Consider the following 16461-nt stretch of genomic DNA (forward strand, 5'->3'; position numbering starts at 1 on the left):
AACTACTAACCATAATGCATTTGTATGTAAGTGTACATATACCAAACTATTTTCTATGGTTGAAACCTGAATGCAGAAAAACAATTTTAATATAGGTATTTGGCATATCATTTTGCAAAGATTCAGGCTAATTCCTCCCTAGTCAGATCAGTCTTCTTCAACCTGGTTCCCTCCTTGGGACTGCAACTCTCATCAGCCCCATCCAGTTCTGGGTGCACCACATGGGGAGAAGGCTCTGTTAGGTTATCACCTGTCTTATAAGTACCGTATTTTTTGCTCTATAAGACTCACTTTTTCCCTCCTAAAAAGTAAGGGGAAATGTGTGTGCGTCTTACGGAGCAAATGCAGGCTGCGCAGCTATCCCAGAAGCCAGAACAGCAAGAGGGATTGCTGCTTTCACTGCGCAGCGATCCCTCTTGCTGTTCTGGCTTCTGAGATGCAGAATATTTTTTTCCTTGTTTTCCTCCTCCAAAAACTAGGTGCGTCTTGTGGTCTGGTGCGTCTTATAGAGCGAAAAATACGGTAGGTCCCACTCAATTTCCACCCTAAGGAATGAATTATGAAAGTTATGATTTGGCAACGGCACACACCTACCAATCTAAATTGCTTTTTAACTTCTTGCTAGCGACATCCCTGTCCTCCAGACTGTTTTGGTTAGCAAACTGTGCAATGATCCCTTTCTACCTTCTCAAAATGTGATCTTGGGCCAAGGGATCAAGATAAGAAATGACAGTGTCTAAGGTTTTGATTCAAGACTAAAACCAGCCGTTAATTTATTAAAATAGCAAGGAAGTGTTGTTTCCAAGTCTCATTTGAGATATTTGCCAGGAAACCGACTGCACATAGAGTGACAACCGTTACTGAAGAATTTTATTCCAAAATGAAGTTCCTCAACAGGAATAAGCATAAATGCCTTTCCTGATAGGACTTTTTATAACTCTGTAAGCTTTTGCATTCCCTATTCAATCCAGTAAGATCTTTAACTGACAGTTCAGAGTTATCTACTTTAATCTGTTTAGCTGTGCTTTTCTTAGCTTCACAGCACTCCTGATCACACCAAGCCTCACCGTTAGTGCTGTCCTGCTATGGGATTTAGTTGGAACTGCCAGAGATGCTGTAAGATTATCAGCTAAGATACTGAGAGACTGAATCTCAGGGCTCAAAAGAGTGTCACATAGTTATAAGCAGTGGCCTAAGGTATCCAGAATACTGTCTCATTTAAGGCACCTAGTCCCTACAATGTCAAGTTTCTCTATCAGATAGCATAGCTAATATTTTTCACTCCAGCTGGAAAATCTAAACTGGGTTCTAACTGGCTGACAGGCACTGCAACCAAACGGGAGGGAGGGCTTGGGTGTGTGGGAATGGGAGAAATCTACAAAACTTCCAACTGTACACAATGGAAAAAACCGTAGTGCACTGCACTAACTCCCAAAGTGAGAATATATGTAAAATCGTCATATTATCTTCAGAAAACCTTCAGCTTTAGCACTGCCTGTAAATTACAGCTGCCTGAGGGAGACAACAGCTAGCGGAAGAGAGACCTTGTGCTGCCATCATCAGTCAAATACTTTTTCCACCTGCCATGCTCCACCCTCCAGCCCTAGGAAACTTTCCCAGACTATGACTTCAAGAACAGCAGAAGCAGCTGGAAAGAGAGGACTTCAGGGATATATATATATATTTTTAAACTGCATAAGTTGTGTGTCCCTGTTTCTCAATTTGATCCTTTTACATGGTTTTGTATGCTTTGTGGTGTTTTGTGCATTGCGACTTGCCGTTATTTTTACTAATTATAGTTTAAAGGTAAAGGTAAAGAGACCCCTGACCGTTAGGTCCAGTCATGTACGACTCTGGGGTTGCGGCGCTCATCCCACTTTACTGGCCGAGGGAGCCGGTGTACAGCTTCTGGGTCATGTGGCCAGCATGACTAAGCCGCTTCTGGCGAACCAGAGCAGCGCATGGAAATGCTGTTTACCGTCCTGCTTGAGCGGTAACTATTTATCTACTTGCACTTTGATGTGCTTTCGAACTGCTAGGTGGCAGGAGCAGGGACCGAGCAACGGGAGCTCACTCCATCACAGGGATTCGAACCGCTGACCTTCTGATCAGCAAGTCCTAGGCTCTGTGGTTTAACCCACAGCTCCACCCGCGTCCCAATGTGCCACCCGCGTATTATAGTTTAGTCATTCTTTATTGTGATTGTTAAGAGTAAACTGTTTAATTATTATTCGCTGACATTTAATTTTACTGTTTACTATTATATTCTAATGGATTATTGAATATTGCTTTATTTGATGTAAGCTGCTTATTTTAAAGTTACGTTTTTATTACTGGATCAGATTGTTATTAGGTGTGTGATCTTTGCTGCCTATTTTGTTGTTTCTTCAGCTTGCAAACCACCTTGTGTATAGTAATATAGAAAGGCGGTGTACAAATTAAAAGGGAAATGAAATTAAACATACACACTTACCGCAAGACCCCAGGGCAGCACACAGGTCTTGGGCACAGGGTGGAAACTGGCTCAGTAACCAAGCACTTAAAGAAAATAGCTTTCTCTTTATCTCTCTCTCTCTCTCTCTCTCTCTCACACACACACACACACACACACACAGGTTCAGATGTAGAATTCTTCTTCGTTGCTTTTTCCACCGCCAGTTGTTCTGCTGTCAGCAAAAGGGAAAACGGTTCCTCTTGGCAAACATTTTATCTCAAAGGAACCTGCTGAAGTAGAACCTGAATGTGACTCTGAAGAGCTGGAAAACCAATCAAAAGGAAAAGGAAGCGAGCCGGAAGATAATTCAAAGATGTTACACTTGTCTGATGGGGATCTTCTTCGAGAGCCAGGCTCCTTAAATCTCTTGACACTTTGCCCTTGTACAGGATACTTAGTCTTTGCTTCCACGTCACTACTGAACCCGTCTGAAACTGAGTAAGCCGAGACCACAGAGAGATCAGCGAAGGCGAGTTTCATCCCTGTGTCCACATCAGTCTCCTGAACTCCTTCCAAGTCATCAATGTTAACTCTGCTTCTTGTCCTGTGCCCAGAAGAGAAAGTGCTCAATGAATTTGGCTCGCTAAAATGAAAAGATTTGGGGGCCATGGAAGAGCGCGTTGTGGGCAAGCAAGCAAGAGACTTGCTTCGCTGAAATGAACCTGAGTTGGCGGAGGCTCCACCGGGTCTTCCGGTGGAAAGTGCTTGGTTGTGACTTCTCAAGTCCTGCTGGGAAACGCCAAGGCACAGACTGGCATGGTGAAACGCAATGGAGTAAACTGGTTTTGAAGGATCGCTGGCTTTGTTGAGAGTCCATCTGCTGCTTTGGGGAAGAAAACTTGGAAGGTGCCGTGCAGGAGATGGCGAGCAAAACTTGTTCAGCTTACCACACTTCCTATAGCGGGCCTGCTGTGAAGAAGAGGGATGAAAAGGGAGGAGGCCACATTAACAACAAACATTTATTTCCAGAGCTGAATTATCTACTACATGTTAAATGGCCACTGGTTGCATTAATCAGTAACAGTAATTGGTTGGGATGCCTGGAACTTAGGGGAGATGTAGTGGAAAACATCAGAATTGTACCAAGTTGATGAAGGCTACTGTTTACCTTGGAGGAAGTCTTGTTGAATTAAATGTTAATTGCTTCTGAGTAGGCATGCATTGGATCGCACTGCAGAACCAGAACTTGTATCCTACAACAGATTAACACTGCTAATATACAAAGCCCTAAGCCTTTTCTTCTTTCTTAAATGGTGGCATGGAAATAACTAGCTTATAAATAAAAAAGCATAGCGGAGAAATCTTATTCCCTGCTTTGGAGAACTATCCTCTCCAGGGATAAAACCCTCCAGCTGGTTTAAGGAAAAGAACCACTACTGCATTGTTGCCTTTTCTTTCTCCTTTATATTTTTGGTTTCTGCAGGGCCATTAGTGCTGACACAGAACTGCTTGTTTTCTGCAGAATGAGTCAGAAGCAAAGAGCACGAGGAACATGGACTCAACTGGAGTCTGCAGTTCTAAGTAACAAAAGCGCTATGTACAAACTGATACACTTATATCAGCAAGGCAATAAAGAACTGTTTCTGTCTTAAACAGAGCTGCACAGTTGCCAGACGTCGCACCAGTTTATTCTGATTGCACTGTGCTCTAGATGACGCGAAGCCTAGCAACTATACCATTCTCTAAAAGTAAACATAACGACATCCTTCAAAAATCTTGCACCGATTTCCCAAAGTTTCCCACTAAATGCACGTAAGAATAAAATGATGCTATCCTGCTACGTTCTATACCAGACTCAGCTGCTTCCATAAAGTTCCACAGGTTGCCTGATTAAACGGTAGAAAAAGAAATCTGCTGCTGAACGAATTGTTTCCAAAGTTAAGCACCTTATTACAACTTGTATGTAAAGAGTGCCTGAGAAACTGATAGTAAATAATTTTCAACTTTCTGTTTTTAGGAATCATTTCTGCAACAGCTTGGTTCGCATATCATGGTAAGCCAAGACCATGCAAAAATAGAATCATAGGATTGGAGAGTTGGAAGGCATCCCAAGGATCATCTAGTTCCGCAATGCAGGAATCTTTTGCCCAACATTGGGCTTGAACCCACGACCCAGAAATTCAGAGTTCCATGCTTTACCAACTGTGCTATCTCAAGCACAGCTTGCAGCACTTTGCTTTTGCTCCCATACTGAGCTAAACCACGGTTTGGCTTAGTGTGTTAACTAAACTTGGATTCATGACTACACAATCTCCTGACTAACCACAACCTGCAGACAAGAACACATCTATTCTATATTCTTCGTCCTTTGAAAGTACTTTGCCAATATCATCCTAAGAGTGTTGCCTGTTGACTAATCCAATCAAATGTAGTTACAATGTTATTGTTCCTGTAACACAGCTGAAAGATCTTTGTATAAAACAACCTTTAGCCCTTTTTACCTCTAATCTCAAGGAAACCATGGCTAAGCATGGACATATGAGCATGTGTGTATTCATGGCAAAATTTGCAGCCGTTTCCCTCCTTCCTCAGTCCTGCTGCTGCTGTTCCACGACACAAAGATGAGCCATGGTTTGGTTTAGCGCTACATCTGAACTTGGGGGTTTGTGGTTTGTCAAGGTTCACACGTAACTCTAAGCCATACCATGGCTTAGCTCCGGGGAGTAATCCAGCAGTACCAGGACTAGGGGATGAGCAAAGTGGCTGTGATTTTTGTACTCAGTTCCCACATTCATGGTTTACATGTGAACTAGGCCTTTGGCTTCTTGCCATTTTTGAATTCCTCCATCATGCACAGTAAAAAAATCTGACAGATTGTGGAAAAATATACAGAGTCAGCCCAGGAACAAACTAACATGGAAAAGAGTTGACAAGGTTCTATCTGTTTATACAAGACTTCTACTTTCTGCAGTCCATAAGGTTCAAAGGGAAAGTTTAGAATTGGAAGCGATGGATCTTTCAAACTACAGAAATATATGTGAATTGTGCTATGGGACAGTAAACTTTATTCACCCTCTGGTGTGTTGCCATCATCACCCCAGTCCACACCAAAAGACCAGAAGTCTTTGGCAATGGATGGTGATTAGTAAGAAACAATTCATACTGGTATTACAAGGAGCTCACTAGACCATAGTAATCACCGTATTTTTTGCTCTATAAGACGCACCAGACCACAAGGTGCACCTAGTTTTTGGAGGAAAACAAGAAAAAAAATATTCTGAATCTCAGAAGCCAGAACAGCAAGAGGGATCGCTGCGCAGTGAAAGCAGCAATCTCTCTTGCTGTTCTGGCTTCTGTGATAGCTGCGCAGCCTGCATTCGCTCCATAAGATGCACACATATTTCCCCTTACTTTTTAGGAGGGAAAAGGTGAGTCTTATAGAGCAAAAAATATGGTATTTATTATATGGACAATATGCAGGCAGCACATTTCAGTTTGGAAACAAAAGTAGGGCCTTTTCTGATGGAACTTAATAGTACTTATTTCCAAGGAAACGTTACACAGAATTATGCTGCATATCGTTCAAACACATTCTGATTCCCACCCCATGCATGGCAACTTAAAATCTGCATTCCCAAATGCCACATGGAGATTTAGGGGTGCTAAGAAATACCTGCAGGAGGATCTTGTTCCCATCAGGATCTTCCGTTTGCCACCTGCCTTCACTGATCCGGCTGCAAGGATTCGGCAAAAGAGACATCAGCTGCTCAATATCTTTTACTCGGAATTCCAGCAGCGCTGACTCTGTGGGACTTGGCACATGGCCTTTGGGAAGCCTCTTTAAAGACAACTGAATATCAATATCCACATTGGAATAGACAGGGAACACACAAAAGCCTGCCTTTTTCTGACAAACCCGTCTTCTCAGGATGAGTTCGTAGAGCTTCATAACGCTGGCAAATTTTTCGTTCCTGCAGTAGATGGTGAAGCGTATTATTTCCTTCCCGTAATGCACTGGCCGTATGGCCCACAGAGGCGTGCCTTGGGCCAAGGTGAAAAAGTCCTGGCTGCCTGGCATGTAAGGGAGGAAGTTGCCATGAACCTGCTCCGTGTGGTGGTAATGCCAGGGTGGCCTTTGAAAGGACTCGTGAAGTTGCAGGATCGGCTCCTCATCATATTCTTCCTTCAGGAAGAGGATTACTGCAAGGGCTGGCTGGGAGACGGTGGCCTTGTCGGGCTTCCTTGGTTTCCTCCTTTCCGAAACGCGGAAGAGTTGGAGATCTGGGTGGATCCATGCCAATAGGCTATCGATGGCTTGCTGGAGGACACCAGAGTCTCCTGGGTCTGCAATTAGGTGCATGCTAAGAAGGAACGGATCCTGCACATTCTCCACACAAAGTTCACCTGAATGGAGGAGGGGGAAATCCCAGTCATTCTGGTTTGGTTTGCAACGGTTTACATTCAGTTTTCTAAAAAGGTGTGGTTTTTTAGTGGTGCCTCGCAAGACGAAATTAATTCCTTCTGTGAGTCTCTTCGTCTAGCGGTTTTTTCGTCTTGCGAAGCAACCCTATTAGCGGATTAGCAGATTAGCGCTATTAGCGGTTTAGCGGCTATTAGCGGCTATTAAAGGCTTAAGGGATTAGTGGATTAGCTGCTAAAAGGCTATTAGCGGTTTAGCGGCTTAGAAAAAGGGGGTGGGGAGCGAAAAAAAATCTCAAGACATTTTCGTCTTGCGAAGCAAGCCCATGGGGAAATTCGTCCTGCGAAGCGCATTGAAAAACGGAAAACCCTTTCGTCTAGCGGGTTTTCCGTCTTGCGAGGCATTCGTCTTGCGGGGCACCACTGTAACTAAATGAGCAAATGGAAGAACTTCCACCTATGCAATAGGACTCCCCCCACCATTTTGTCCCCCTGCACACACCCCACACTGTCCCCAAATCTGCTCCAAAGGGTTGGGGAACCCCCATAACAGAGTTAGGGTGTGTGGAGGGGGAATCCCATTGAGCAAGAAGTCATTTCACTCCTGCAAAGCATTAATAATAATAATAATAATAATAATAATAATAATAATAATTTATTATTTCTACCCCGCCCATCTGGCTTGGTTTCCCCAGCCACTCTGGTCGGCTTCCAACAAAACGCCAAAATACAATAACCTATTAAACATTAAAAGCTTCCCTAAACAGGGCTGCCTTCAGATGTCTTCTAAAAATTTGGTAGTTATTTTTCTCTTTGACATCTGGTGGGAGGGCGTTCCACAGGGCGGGTGCCACTACCGAGAAGGCCCTCTGCCTGGTTCCCTGTAACTTGGCTTCTCGCAGCGAGGGAACCGCCAGAAGGCCCTTGGCGCTGGACCTCAGTGTCCGGGCAGAACGATGGAGGTGGAGATGCTCCTTCAGGTGTACTAGACCAAGGCCGTTTAGGGCTTCAAAGGTCAGCACCAACACTTTGAATTGTGCTCGGAAACGTACTGGGAGCCAGTGTAGGTCTTTCAAGACCGGTGTTATATGGTCTTGGCAGCCGCTCCCAGTCTTTGAATACAACCCCTTGCAATCTGTATTGGGTCATACGTGCCACAGGTTTGGGTCCCAAACAGAGAATTCAGTCCACGTCTCCATCATAAATCTGCATACATCAGATAACCCATAACTGCCAATCCTGTTCCAAGACATAGCTGGACCACTAGGCTCTCAGGGTTGAAGTGTGTCTGGTCCAATGGTGCCCAAGTAAACAATATTCCTGATGGAGTAAACGGCATCCCAGACAGATTTCCCTGTGCTGCTAACTGAGTGAGACACTCAAACCCCAAATTCAGTAACACAATAAAGAACTGGCTGCAGGCAAGGGGAGAATTTCTCTTCATTTTAAGCTGATGTGTGCTCTGGCTGCTCAGTTCCATCTCATTAATTCTGAAGCCCACATCAGGAGCTGCTGCCCAGCAGGCTTCAGAATCTGAGGTGAAATTCTCTTCAATGCTCAGGAAGACTAAGGAGGAGATAGAGCACAGAATTTCATCAGCTGGATAGATGGAGCAAGAAAGAAGTTGGGAAAGGAGGAAAGAAGGCTAGTCCATCCATCTAGGCATTGCAGAGGAGGAACCATTTGTGATATCCTGCCAAAAGTCTCAAGAAGGTGGTACGATGCCAGAATGCCGAACAGGCAAAGAATAGCCAACAAGTTGTCCTCTTTTACGCAAACATGGGCAATGTCACTTCAGATCATTCATCTGCCTGCCACACACAGATGACCAGCGGTTCTGCCTTTGATGCGAAGCAAAAATGTATCCCTTCAGTCAGCATAATTAAAATAGCTCGCAGTGATTTTGCAAATCTCTTTCAATGTGAAGCGACACTTTTAACCCTCTAGCTAACAGACTGAAGAAGAAAACCTCTAAATTTGGCATGGACTTTGAAGTTAAACTGGAAACCAACTTAAACTACAGTATATCTAGCAGCCCAACTCGCTGCATGTAGGTCAGTAGAGAAGCCACGAGCGAGATGATCCTTTTGTGATTCACTCCCGGAGGTGTAACCACTTTGACAGATGTCACAACCATTTACAACGTGGCGGCAGGGAATGAGAAGCTTAGAAACCCACAAGACACTGAAAGCATCCCTCAAAGTAGAAATGTGCAAATAAATTCAGATGAAGACTAAGGTCACCTCTACACCATACACTTAGAGCAGTCTTGTGCCACAATTACCCATCATGGCTTCCCCCAAAGAATCCTGGGAACTGTAGTTTGTTAAGGGTGCTGAAAGTATGGCCTGTACAGAGCTGCAACTCCCAGCCCAACACCTAGTCCAACGTCCTCTTCTCACAGTGGAGAATCTGAGCACAACAGCACTCTCTCTATTCAGTAAGGAGATCCAAACTGTGTTAGAAACTCAGATATAGAATCTAATTGCCAAATGGCACCTTAAACCTAGGCTGCAGTCGCCATAATGGAATGCCTTGGTGTTGCTTTTGTTATTTTTTTGCAATGGGATTTTTATTTTTATTTTTATTTTTATTATTACTAATTTCATTTCTATACCACTTTATATTTTAAAGGGGGGGGGGGACTCAAAGCATTTTACAACACATTGCAATCCAGAATAAAACAAATTCAGTCTTCAAGGAAATTATTTCAGATCCTTGGACTCACCTACATTGGCAAAGAAAAAGCGCTTTATACGCATTGTATATGCATTAAAGCACTGTGACCCCAGATGGCGCTGCGGAGTTCTGTTTTTGCCAACTCGATTTCTCATAGTTTACGACGCGTTTAACTGAAACGCTTCTTTGGTGTGTCTAGATCCAGCCCTCCTCCAAGTGACATTTTGCTTTCCCCAGTCGTCAACGTGGCATCCAGAGATCTCCATGTGGTCGCAATTGGACCCACACCGCTTGCCAAACACGCCTGGCTAATTCCTAGCACTGCGTCCAAACAACCACACACTTGAGGCATCATTGCTGCCTACACCTTTTATAAGGTATAGGCAACAGACGATCCAACTTCTTCTGCCTGGTTTTCATTAGCTACAATAAATATTGCTCTAGCTCACAAGCGCTTACCCAAATGAACATAAGGAGAACCTTTGGATCCAGCCAGGGGCGTATGAAGTGGGGGGTGGGACGCCCTGGGTGCCACTCGGGGTGTGTGTGAAAAGATGGCCCCTGCCTCCCCCCAGCTGTAGAGCAGCCAAGGGCGCACTCATGCGGCATCCATAAGGGCTGCTGCTCTCGTGTGCCGTCCATACGGGTGTCCGTACAGGCTGCCTCTCGCACGGCGACCGTACGGGCTGCTGTGCGTGCGCAATCTGTATGGGATGCTGCATGTGCACACGCCATATGGGATGCTGCTTGCGTGGTGTCCCACCCCAGGTGCCGGAGAGGGTTCCTCCGCCACTAGATCCAGCCAATGAATGGCCAATGTAGTCAAGCATCTTGTTCTCAAAGTGGCCAACTAGATGAACAACCGCATTTTCTCTTCCTGAGGTTTCCAGCAACTGTGGACGCAGAGCAGAGCGGATGCCTCCAAGCAACCTTCTGCCTTTATTGGCACTATCAACTGAAATTAGTATCAGGAAAAAGAACATTTCAGAATCTCTTATAACACAAAAAAGCAGAGACATCACCTTGCCAACAAAGGTCCATATAGTAAAAGCTATAGTGTAGTGATGTATGGAAGTGAGAACTGGACTATAAAGAAGCCGAAGAATTGATGCTTTTGAATTCTGGTGCTGGAGGAGACTCTCGAGAGTCCCATGGATTGCAAGAAGATCAAAACTCTCCATTCTGAAGGAAATCAGCCCTGAGTGCTCACTGGAAGGACAGATCCTGAAGCTGAGACTCCAAGATTTTGGCCACCTCATGAGAAGAGAAGACTCCCTGGAAAAGACCCTGATGTTGGGAAAGATGGAGGGCACAAGGAGAAGGGGACAACAGAGGACGAGATGGTTGGACAGTGTTCTCGAAGCTACAAACATGAGTTTGACCAAGCTGTGGGAGGCAGTGGAAGAGAGGAGTGCCTGGCGTGTTCTGGTCCAGGGGGTCACGAAGAGTCAGACACGACTAAACGACTAAACAAAAACAACTAACACAAATCCTGAAACCATGGTCACACTAGCAGCACCCAAGTACAGCTGAAACAAAAGAATGTGCAATCTGGTTTCTGTCATCGCAAAAAGCCTCGGGCACAGCCTGAGTTCGCCAGTCCACTCTCTCATTATCTGGGAAGGTTATAAAGTACTTTACAGCAACAATGACAAGTAGGTGTGTTGATTTATTTGCTGCTGTGTCATTTCCACACTAGTTGTTTTCTCTGGAATTGAGATAAATATTTCACTTCATTATTACATAACAGGGTGGGAAGCCTTGGCACCATTCCCTTTGGGGCAACCTTTCCAGAAACACAATTTTAATTTTGCTTCCAGCTGACTGCAGAAGAGCAGAGCCTCCCCTGTGCTAATGGGCTCTGGTATAGAAAGGAACCAAAACTTCCCCATAATGCGTACTCATTTTGAGCGTAATATGTCCAGAGGCGGGTGAGCTAGTCTTCTGTCTCGCTGCTGTGTGTGTGTGTGTCAGCTACTCTAAAAACTAGGGTGACGTCCAGTGATTAAGAAGCAGGAGAAGACACTACCGTGTAGGCAGTAATGGTCAAACTATTCTCGGCAGCCTCAAGTGCAGAAACGACACAATCCCTAATAACTGAGCCACAGCATCCCTCAAGGTCAGTGGGCAAAATCAAAGCAGAGCAATTTAACTGCTCTACCACACAAAGAGAGCTTATGCAATACAGACCTGTAATCTCAAGCAGCAATTATCTGACAGGACAACAGAGTCTTCTCAACATCCTAGCCCTGAAAATATGCATTTCTAGGACAGTCAAAAGACAGGAAACAAAGTTTGCTCTGTCAGTTGTGTCAGACTAATCACTTTTCACCGTTCCAGTGCCTTCCTGATGGAACCTCGGGTTCAGTCTTGGATGAATTCACCCAATTCATTCTGCTGTCAGCTGAAAGAGTGTTGAACTACACTTCCCATCATCCCTGACCATTGGCCATGCTGGCTAGGGCTGATGGGAGCTGGAGTGCCATAGATTTCCCACTAGAAAGTTCTCTAGTGGCCTTTTCACCAGCCACAACAGAGTCTCCAACAATAGGGGCACACGCTCCACACTGGATAGGTTACCAGGGGGCAGCCAGATATTGTTGTACTCTAACTCCCATCAGTCACAGCCAGCATGGCCAATCTTCAGGATGATGGGAGTTGTGGTCCAATGACATTTGGAGAGCACCCTTTTGGCTGCCCCCAAGTTAGGCACTGGAATTTTCTTTCCAAAACAAAATACCCACCTACTGAGTAGCTTCTGAGATTGAGCTGGGATGGAGAAGAAGAGTCATACATGTCTCTGTGCCACCATGGCTGCCACACACGTACCACACAGTTTGGGTCCGTCCCCAGTCTGTGTCTGACTGTCGTCATTAAGTGCCACACACATCTCAGTGAAAGGTCCACCTTCATCTACCACCAGCAACGAAAGTCCTGGCTTGCCCAAACTGGCCTGAACTTCTTGACTATGCAGAGGCACGCACTTACTAGCCTACACATGTTTACTTGAAGTTAGTAGATGAAGTAAGCCCCTGTTACTTCAATACTCCCAGGTAAGGATGTGCAGGACTGCAGCCTAAAGCCCCTTCCTATTAGTGAATGTTCCTCCCTTTTCAGACAATCTTTCTTCCTCCATACTAGTTCAGTAGAGGCTCCCCACCCACATACAGTGGTAAAGGTAAAGGTAAAGGTAAAGGTACCCCTGCCCGTACGGGCCAGTCTTGACAGACTCTAGGGTTGTGCGCCCATCTCACTCAAGAGGCCGGGGGCCAGCGCTGTCCGCAGACACTTCCGGGTCACATGGCCAGCGTGACATTGCTGCTCTGGCGAGCCAGAGCCGCACACGGAAACGGCGTTTACCTTCCCACTAGTAAGCGGTCCCTATTTATCTACTTGCACCCGGGAGTGCTTTCGAACTGCTAGGTTGGCAGGCGCTGGGACCGAACAACGGGAGCGCACCCCGCCGCGGGGATTCGAACCGCCGACCTTTCGATCGGCAAGCCCTAGGCGCTGAGGCTTTAACCCACAGCGCCACCCGCGTCCCTGTACATACAGTGGTACCTCGGGTTAATAACTTAATTCGTTCTGGAGGCCTGTTCTTAACCTGAAACTTTTCTTAACATGAAGCACCACTTTATCTAATGGGGCCTCCCGCTGCCACTGCCGTGCGATTTCTGTTCTCATCCTGAAGCAAAGTTCTTAACCTGAGGTACTATTTCTGGGTTAGTGGAGACCTGAACATAGCTGTCAACTTTCAGATTTGAAAATAAGGGATCAGCAGCCTCACCTGTCCCAGGAACAGTCTACGGGATATCTAACAATCCGGGATAGCAGCGGAAAACGGCGCTGAAATAAGGGAATTTCCCACACACAAAAAAAGGGAAGGTTGACAGCTATGAACCTGAAGCGTCTGTAACCTGAAGCATCTGCAACCCGAGGTACCTTGAATATGTGCATCCCAAATAGGGCAGGGCCAAGACATTTCGGCACCAGCAGCAGCGGGTGATGTATTTCTTGGAGACTGCACCTGCCGCAGCCTGAGGGTGGACTCGCCCTGTCCCCAAAGCTTCCCATAGGTAGCTACGGCTTCATTAAGTGGACACTAACAGAAGAGATTTTACTTTCTTGGGCTCCATGATCACTGCAGATGGTGACAGAAGTCACAAAATTAAAAGACGTCTGCTCCTTGGGAGAAAGGCGATGGCAAACCTTGACAGCATCTTAAAAAGCAGAGACATCACCTTGCCAACAAAGGTCCGTATAGTTAAAGCCATTGTTTTCCCAGTAGTGATGTATGGAAGTGAGAGCTGGACCATCAAGAAGGCTGATCTCCGAAGAATTGATGCTTTTGAATTATGGTGCTGGAGGAGACTCTCGAGAGTCCCATGGACTGTAAGAAGATCAAACCTCTCCATTCTGAAGGAAATCAGCCCTGAGTGCTCACTGGAAGGACAGATCGTGAAGCTGAGGCTCCAATACTTTGGTCACCTCATGAGAAGAGAAGACTCCCTGGAAAAGACCCTGATGTTGGGAAAGATGGAGGGCACAAGGAGAAGGGGACAACAGAGGACGAGATGGTTGGACAGTGTTCTCGAAGCTACAAACATGAGTTTGACCAAACTGCGGGAGGCAGTGGAAGACAGGAGTGCCTGGCGTCCTCTGGTCCATGGGGTCACGAAGAGTCGGACATGACTAAACGACTAAACAACAACAACAACAACAGAAGAACAAAATTATACTCACTGCTGGAAGATGACACACAGCTGTATTCTGACCTGCAGTAAAATAAAATAAAATGTTAAGTTCAGTAGGGCTGTCGAACAATGGGGACTTAGGTTATGTCATTATGGTTAGTGTCAAGCTAGCCCCTGGGAGACCTGGGTTCAAATCTCCACTCAGCTAGGAAGGTGTCTTTGGACCAGTCACCAACTCTCAGCCTGCTGAATCTCACAGGGTTGTTGCAAGTCCTCAGGAGGTTAGGGCGAGAACCATGTATGATGCCACGAGTTCATTGGAGAAAGGCAGGTTATAAATGCAGTTTTAAAATAGCAGAAAACAGCAGATAGTACAGTATGGTCCATGTGGAAGCAAGGTCTTTAACTTCCTTGAAATAAGTTGTTGGGGGCACTATTTTGGACTGCATGTATGAGTGGAATTCCAATTACAAGCTCATACTCAAATCATGTAAATCAAAATTTTCTGCATGAATGAAGCCTTACTGCTCCCCCCTCCTGCCCCCCCGAAAAATACATCTTGCTGCAAAAATATGTTTTGACTATTACATGCTACATGAACAGTCTGCTTCTTTGGTTCATAAGATGAGTATGAACCATCTTGGTTGAAAATGAAAATTGTGGAACAGGTTACATGTACAGGTGAAACTTGGAAAATTAGAATATCATGGAAAAGTTCATTTATTTCAGTAATTCAACTTAAAAGGTGAAACTAATATATGAGATAGACTCATGACATGCAAAACGAGATATGTATTGTTTGTTAAAAAAAAATTATTGTTTTTTTTTCCCTCTCATATTTTCTTTCTGTAATTATAAAACTTCTAATAAATATTATTTTAAAAAAATCTACCTACATTTTTGGTTCTTTTTCAACATCACTACTGCCACTGAAACTGTTCTGCAAGGAAAATGGTTGTGCACTGATTATAACAAAGCACGCAGAGAGGCGTCCTGTTTGAGGCAAAATCCTCACCTCTATTTGAACACGTTTTTTTTTTTTAAGGATCAAACATTTGTCCAAGTTTCCCTGAAGAAGAGCTCAGCTGGAAAGGCAGGCCACATTAAACTTTCGACGTTCAATTAATTGACTTTCTTTTCCTAAGATTTCCTACACTCCACCCCCACCCCCAGACCCAAGAATGCACAAGTCTCTCAATCACAGCTCACAAGCCCCATTACTTTGGGGATCAAACCAGAAGCTTAAGATTTGTGCGAGTCGAATGGCTCCGTCGGCAGAGCCTGAGCCTCTTCATCTCAGAGTCCTGAGTTCGAGTCTCAGGTTGGGCAAGGGGGGGGTGGACTAGATTGACCCTCAATGGTCCCTTTACAATTACATGATTCTATGATCTGGGGTTTGGGAGAGGCTTGGACCCTGGGGGTCCCTTCCCACTCCATTATTTGAGGTTTGGGGAGGGATGGGACGAGACGAGGCGCCAAAACGCACCAGGAGCGAATCCGGAGTGGGGCTGATCACCTATGGGGTTTCCCTATATTTAAGGGCGCTTTGGTTTCGATGCTGCTGCTTCTTCAGCGCCCGTCTAGGGGGACCCCCATCCCCGTCTGAAGCGGATGGGCATCCTTGTCGAGGGAAAGGGGAGCGGGGACCAGAAGCCCCCGACGCCGGGGAGGGGACTCACTCACCCGGCCGTCTCGGCTCCGGAGTCGGCGGCCTCGTCCTGCCAGCGGCCGCCCCCTTTCCGGCGCATGGCGCGGCGGCTGCTCCGGCTGCTGCTGCTGCTCCTTCTTGCCGGGCTGGGAGGCGGCGAGGGCGGATGCCGGAGGAGGGCGAGGGACGGGTCGGTGGGCGGGTCTCCCGAGCTGCCCCCTGGCCGGAAGGTCCGTCCTCCCGACGGGGATTTGCCCGGCCAGGCTGCAGGCGCGCTGCGCTCCTCTCCGCGGCGCTTCTGCGGCGGAGGATCCGCGCGGCGCGCCATCGAATGCGTCCCGGGACCCGTCGGTGGTGCCAAGTGCGCACGGGACCCTTCGGTGGTGCCAAGTGCGCACGGGAATGCGTAAAGAAAGGAGGATGCCGCGTTTGAGCCCGGCAGAGATTTAAAATCATCATCAACAGCAATCACTGCTTTATTATGTATTTCCCCAGCCAGTCTTTTTTCCCCCAAATTTTTTTATTGGTTTTCACAACATTATAAACAAACAAACACATAAGACAAACAAACATAAATCATAGCCTTA

At 46.0% G+C, this 16461-nt stretch overlaps 1 protein-coding gene across 1 annotated transcript; it reads right to left on the bottom strand.

Annotated features, from left to right (window-relative positions):
• Positions 1-529: 529 nt before the first annotated feature.
• Positions 530-16008, bottom strand: FAM124A (family with sequence similarity 124 member A). The gene is made up of 4 exons (XM_083435359.1): positions 15910-16008; positions 14276-14307; positions 6108-6838; positions 530-3403 (listed from the first exon to the last, which is right to left on the bottom strand). Exons 1-4 carry the CDS (start codon positions 15972-15974, stop codon positions 2618-2620), a joined length of 1614 nt encoding a protein of 537 aa, XP_083291485.1. The 5' UTR covers positions 15975-16008; the 3' UTR covers positions 530-2617.
• Between the last annotated feature and the right edge of the window lie 453 nt (positions 16009-16461).

Source organism: Podarcis tiliguerta (genome assembly GCF_965153285.1).
Source record: "Podarcis tiliguerta genome assembly, chromosome: 3".
NCBI classification, from domain to species: Eukaryota; Metazoa; Chordata; class Lepidosauria; order Squamata; family Lacertidae; genus Podarcis; species Podarcis tiliguerta.

Excerpts from the sequence above, each read along its gene's own strand:
- FAM124A (XM_083435359.1), bottom strand. The coding sequence starts at position 15,974 with ATGCGCCGGAAAGGGGGCGGCCGCTGGCAGGACGAGGCCGCCGACTCC. Across the intron at positions 14,308-15,909 it reads TCCGGAGCCGAGACGGCCGG|GTCAGAATACAGCTGTGTGT; the intron begins GTGAGTGAGTCC and ends ATTTTACTGCAG. Across the intron at positions 6,839-14,275 it reads CTGTGTGTCATCTTCCAGCA|GTGAACTTTGTGTGGAGAAT; the intron begins GTGAGTATAATT and ends TCCTCCATTCAG.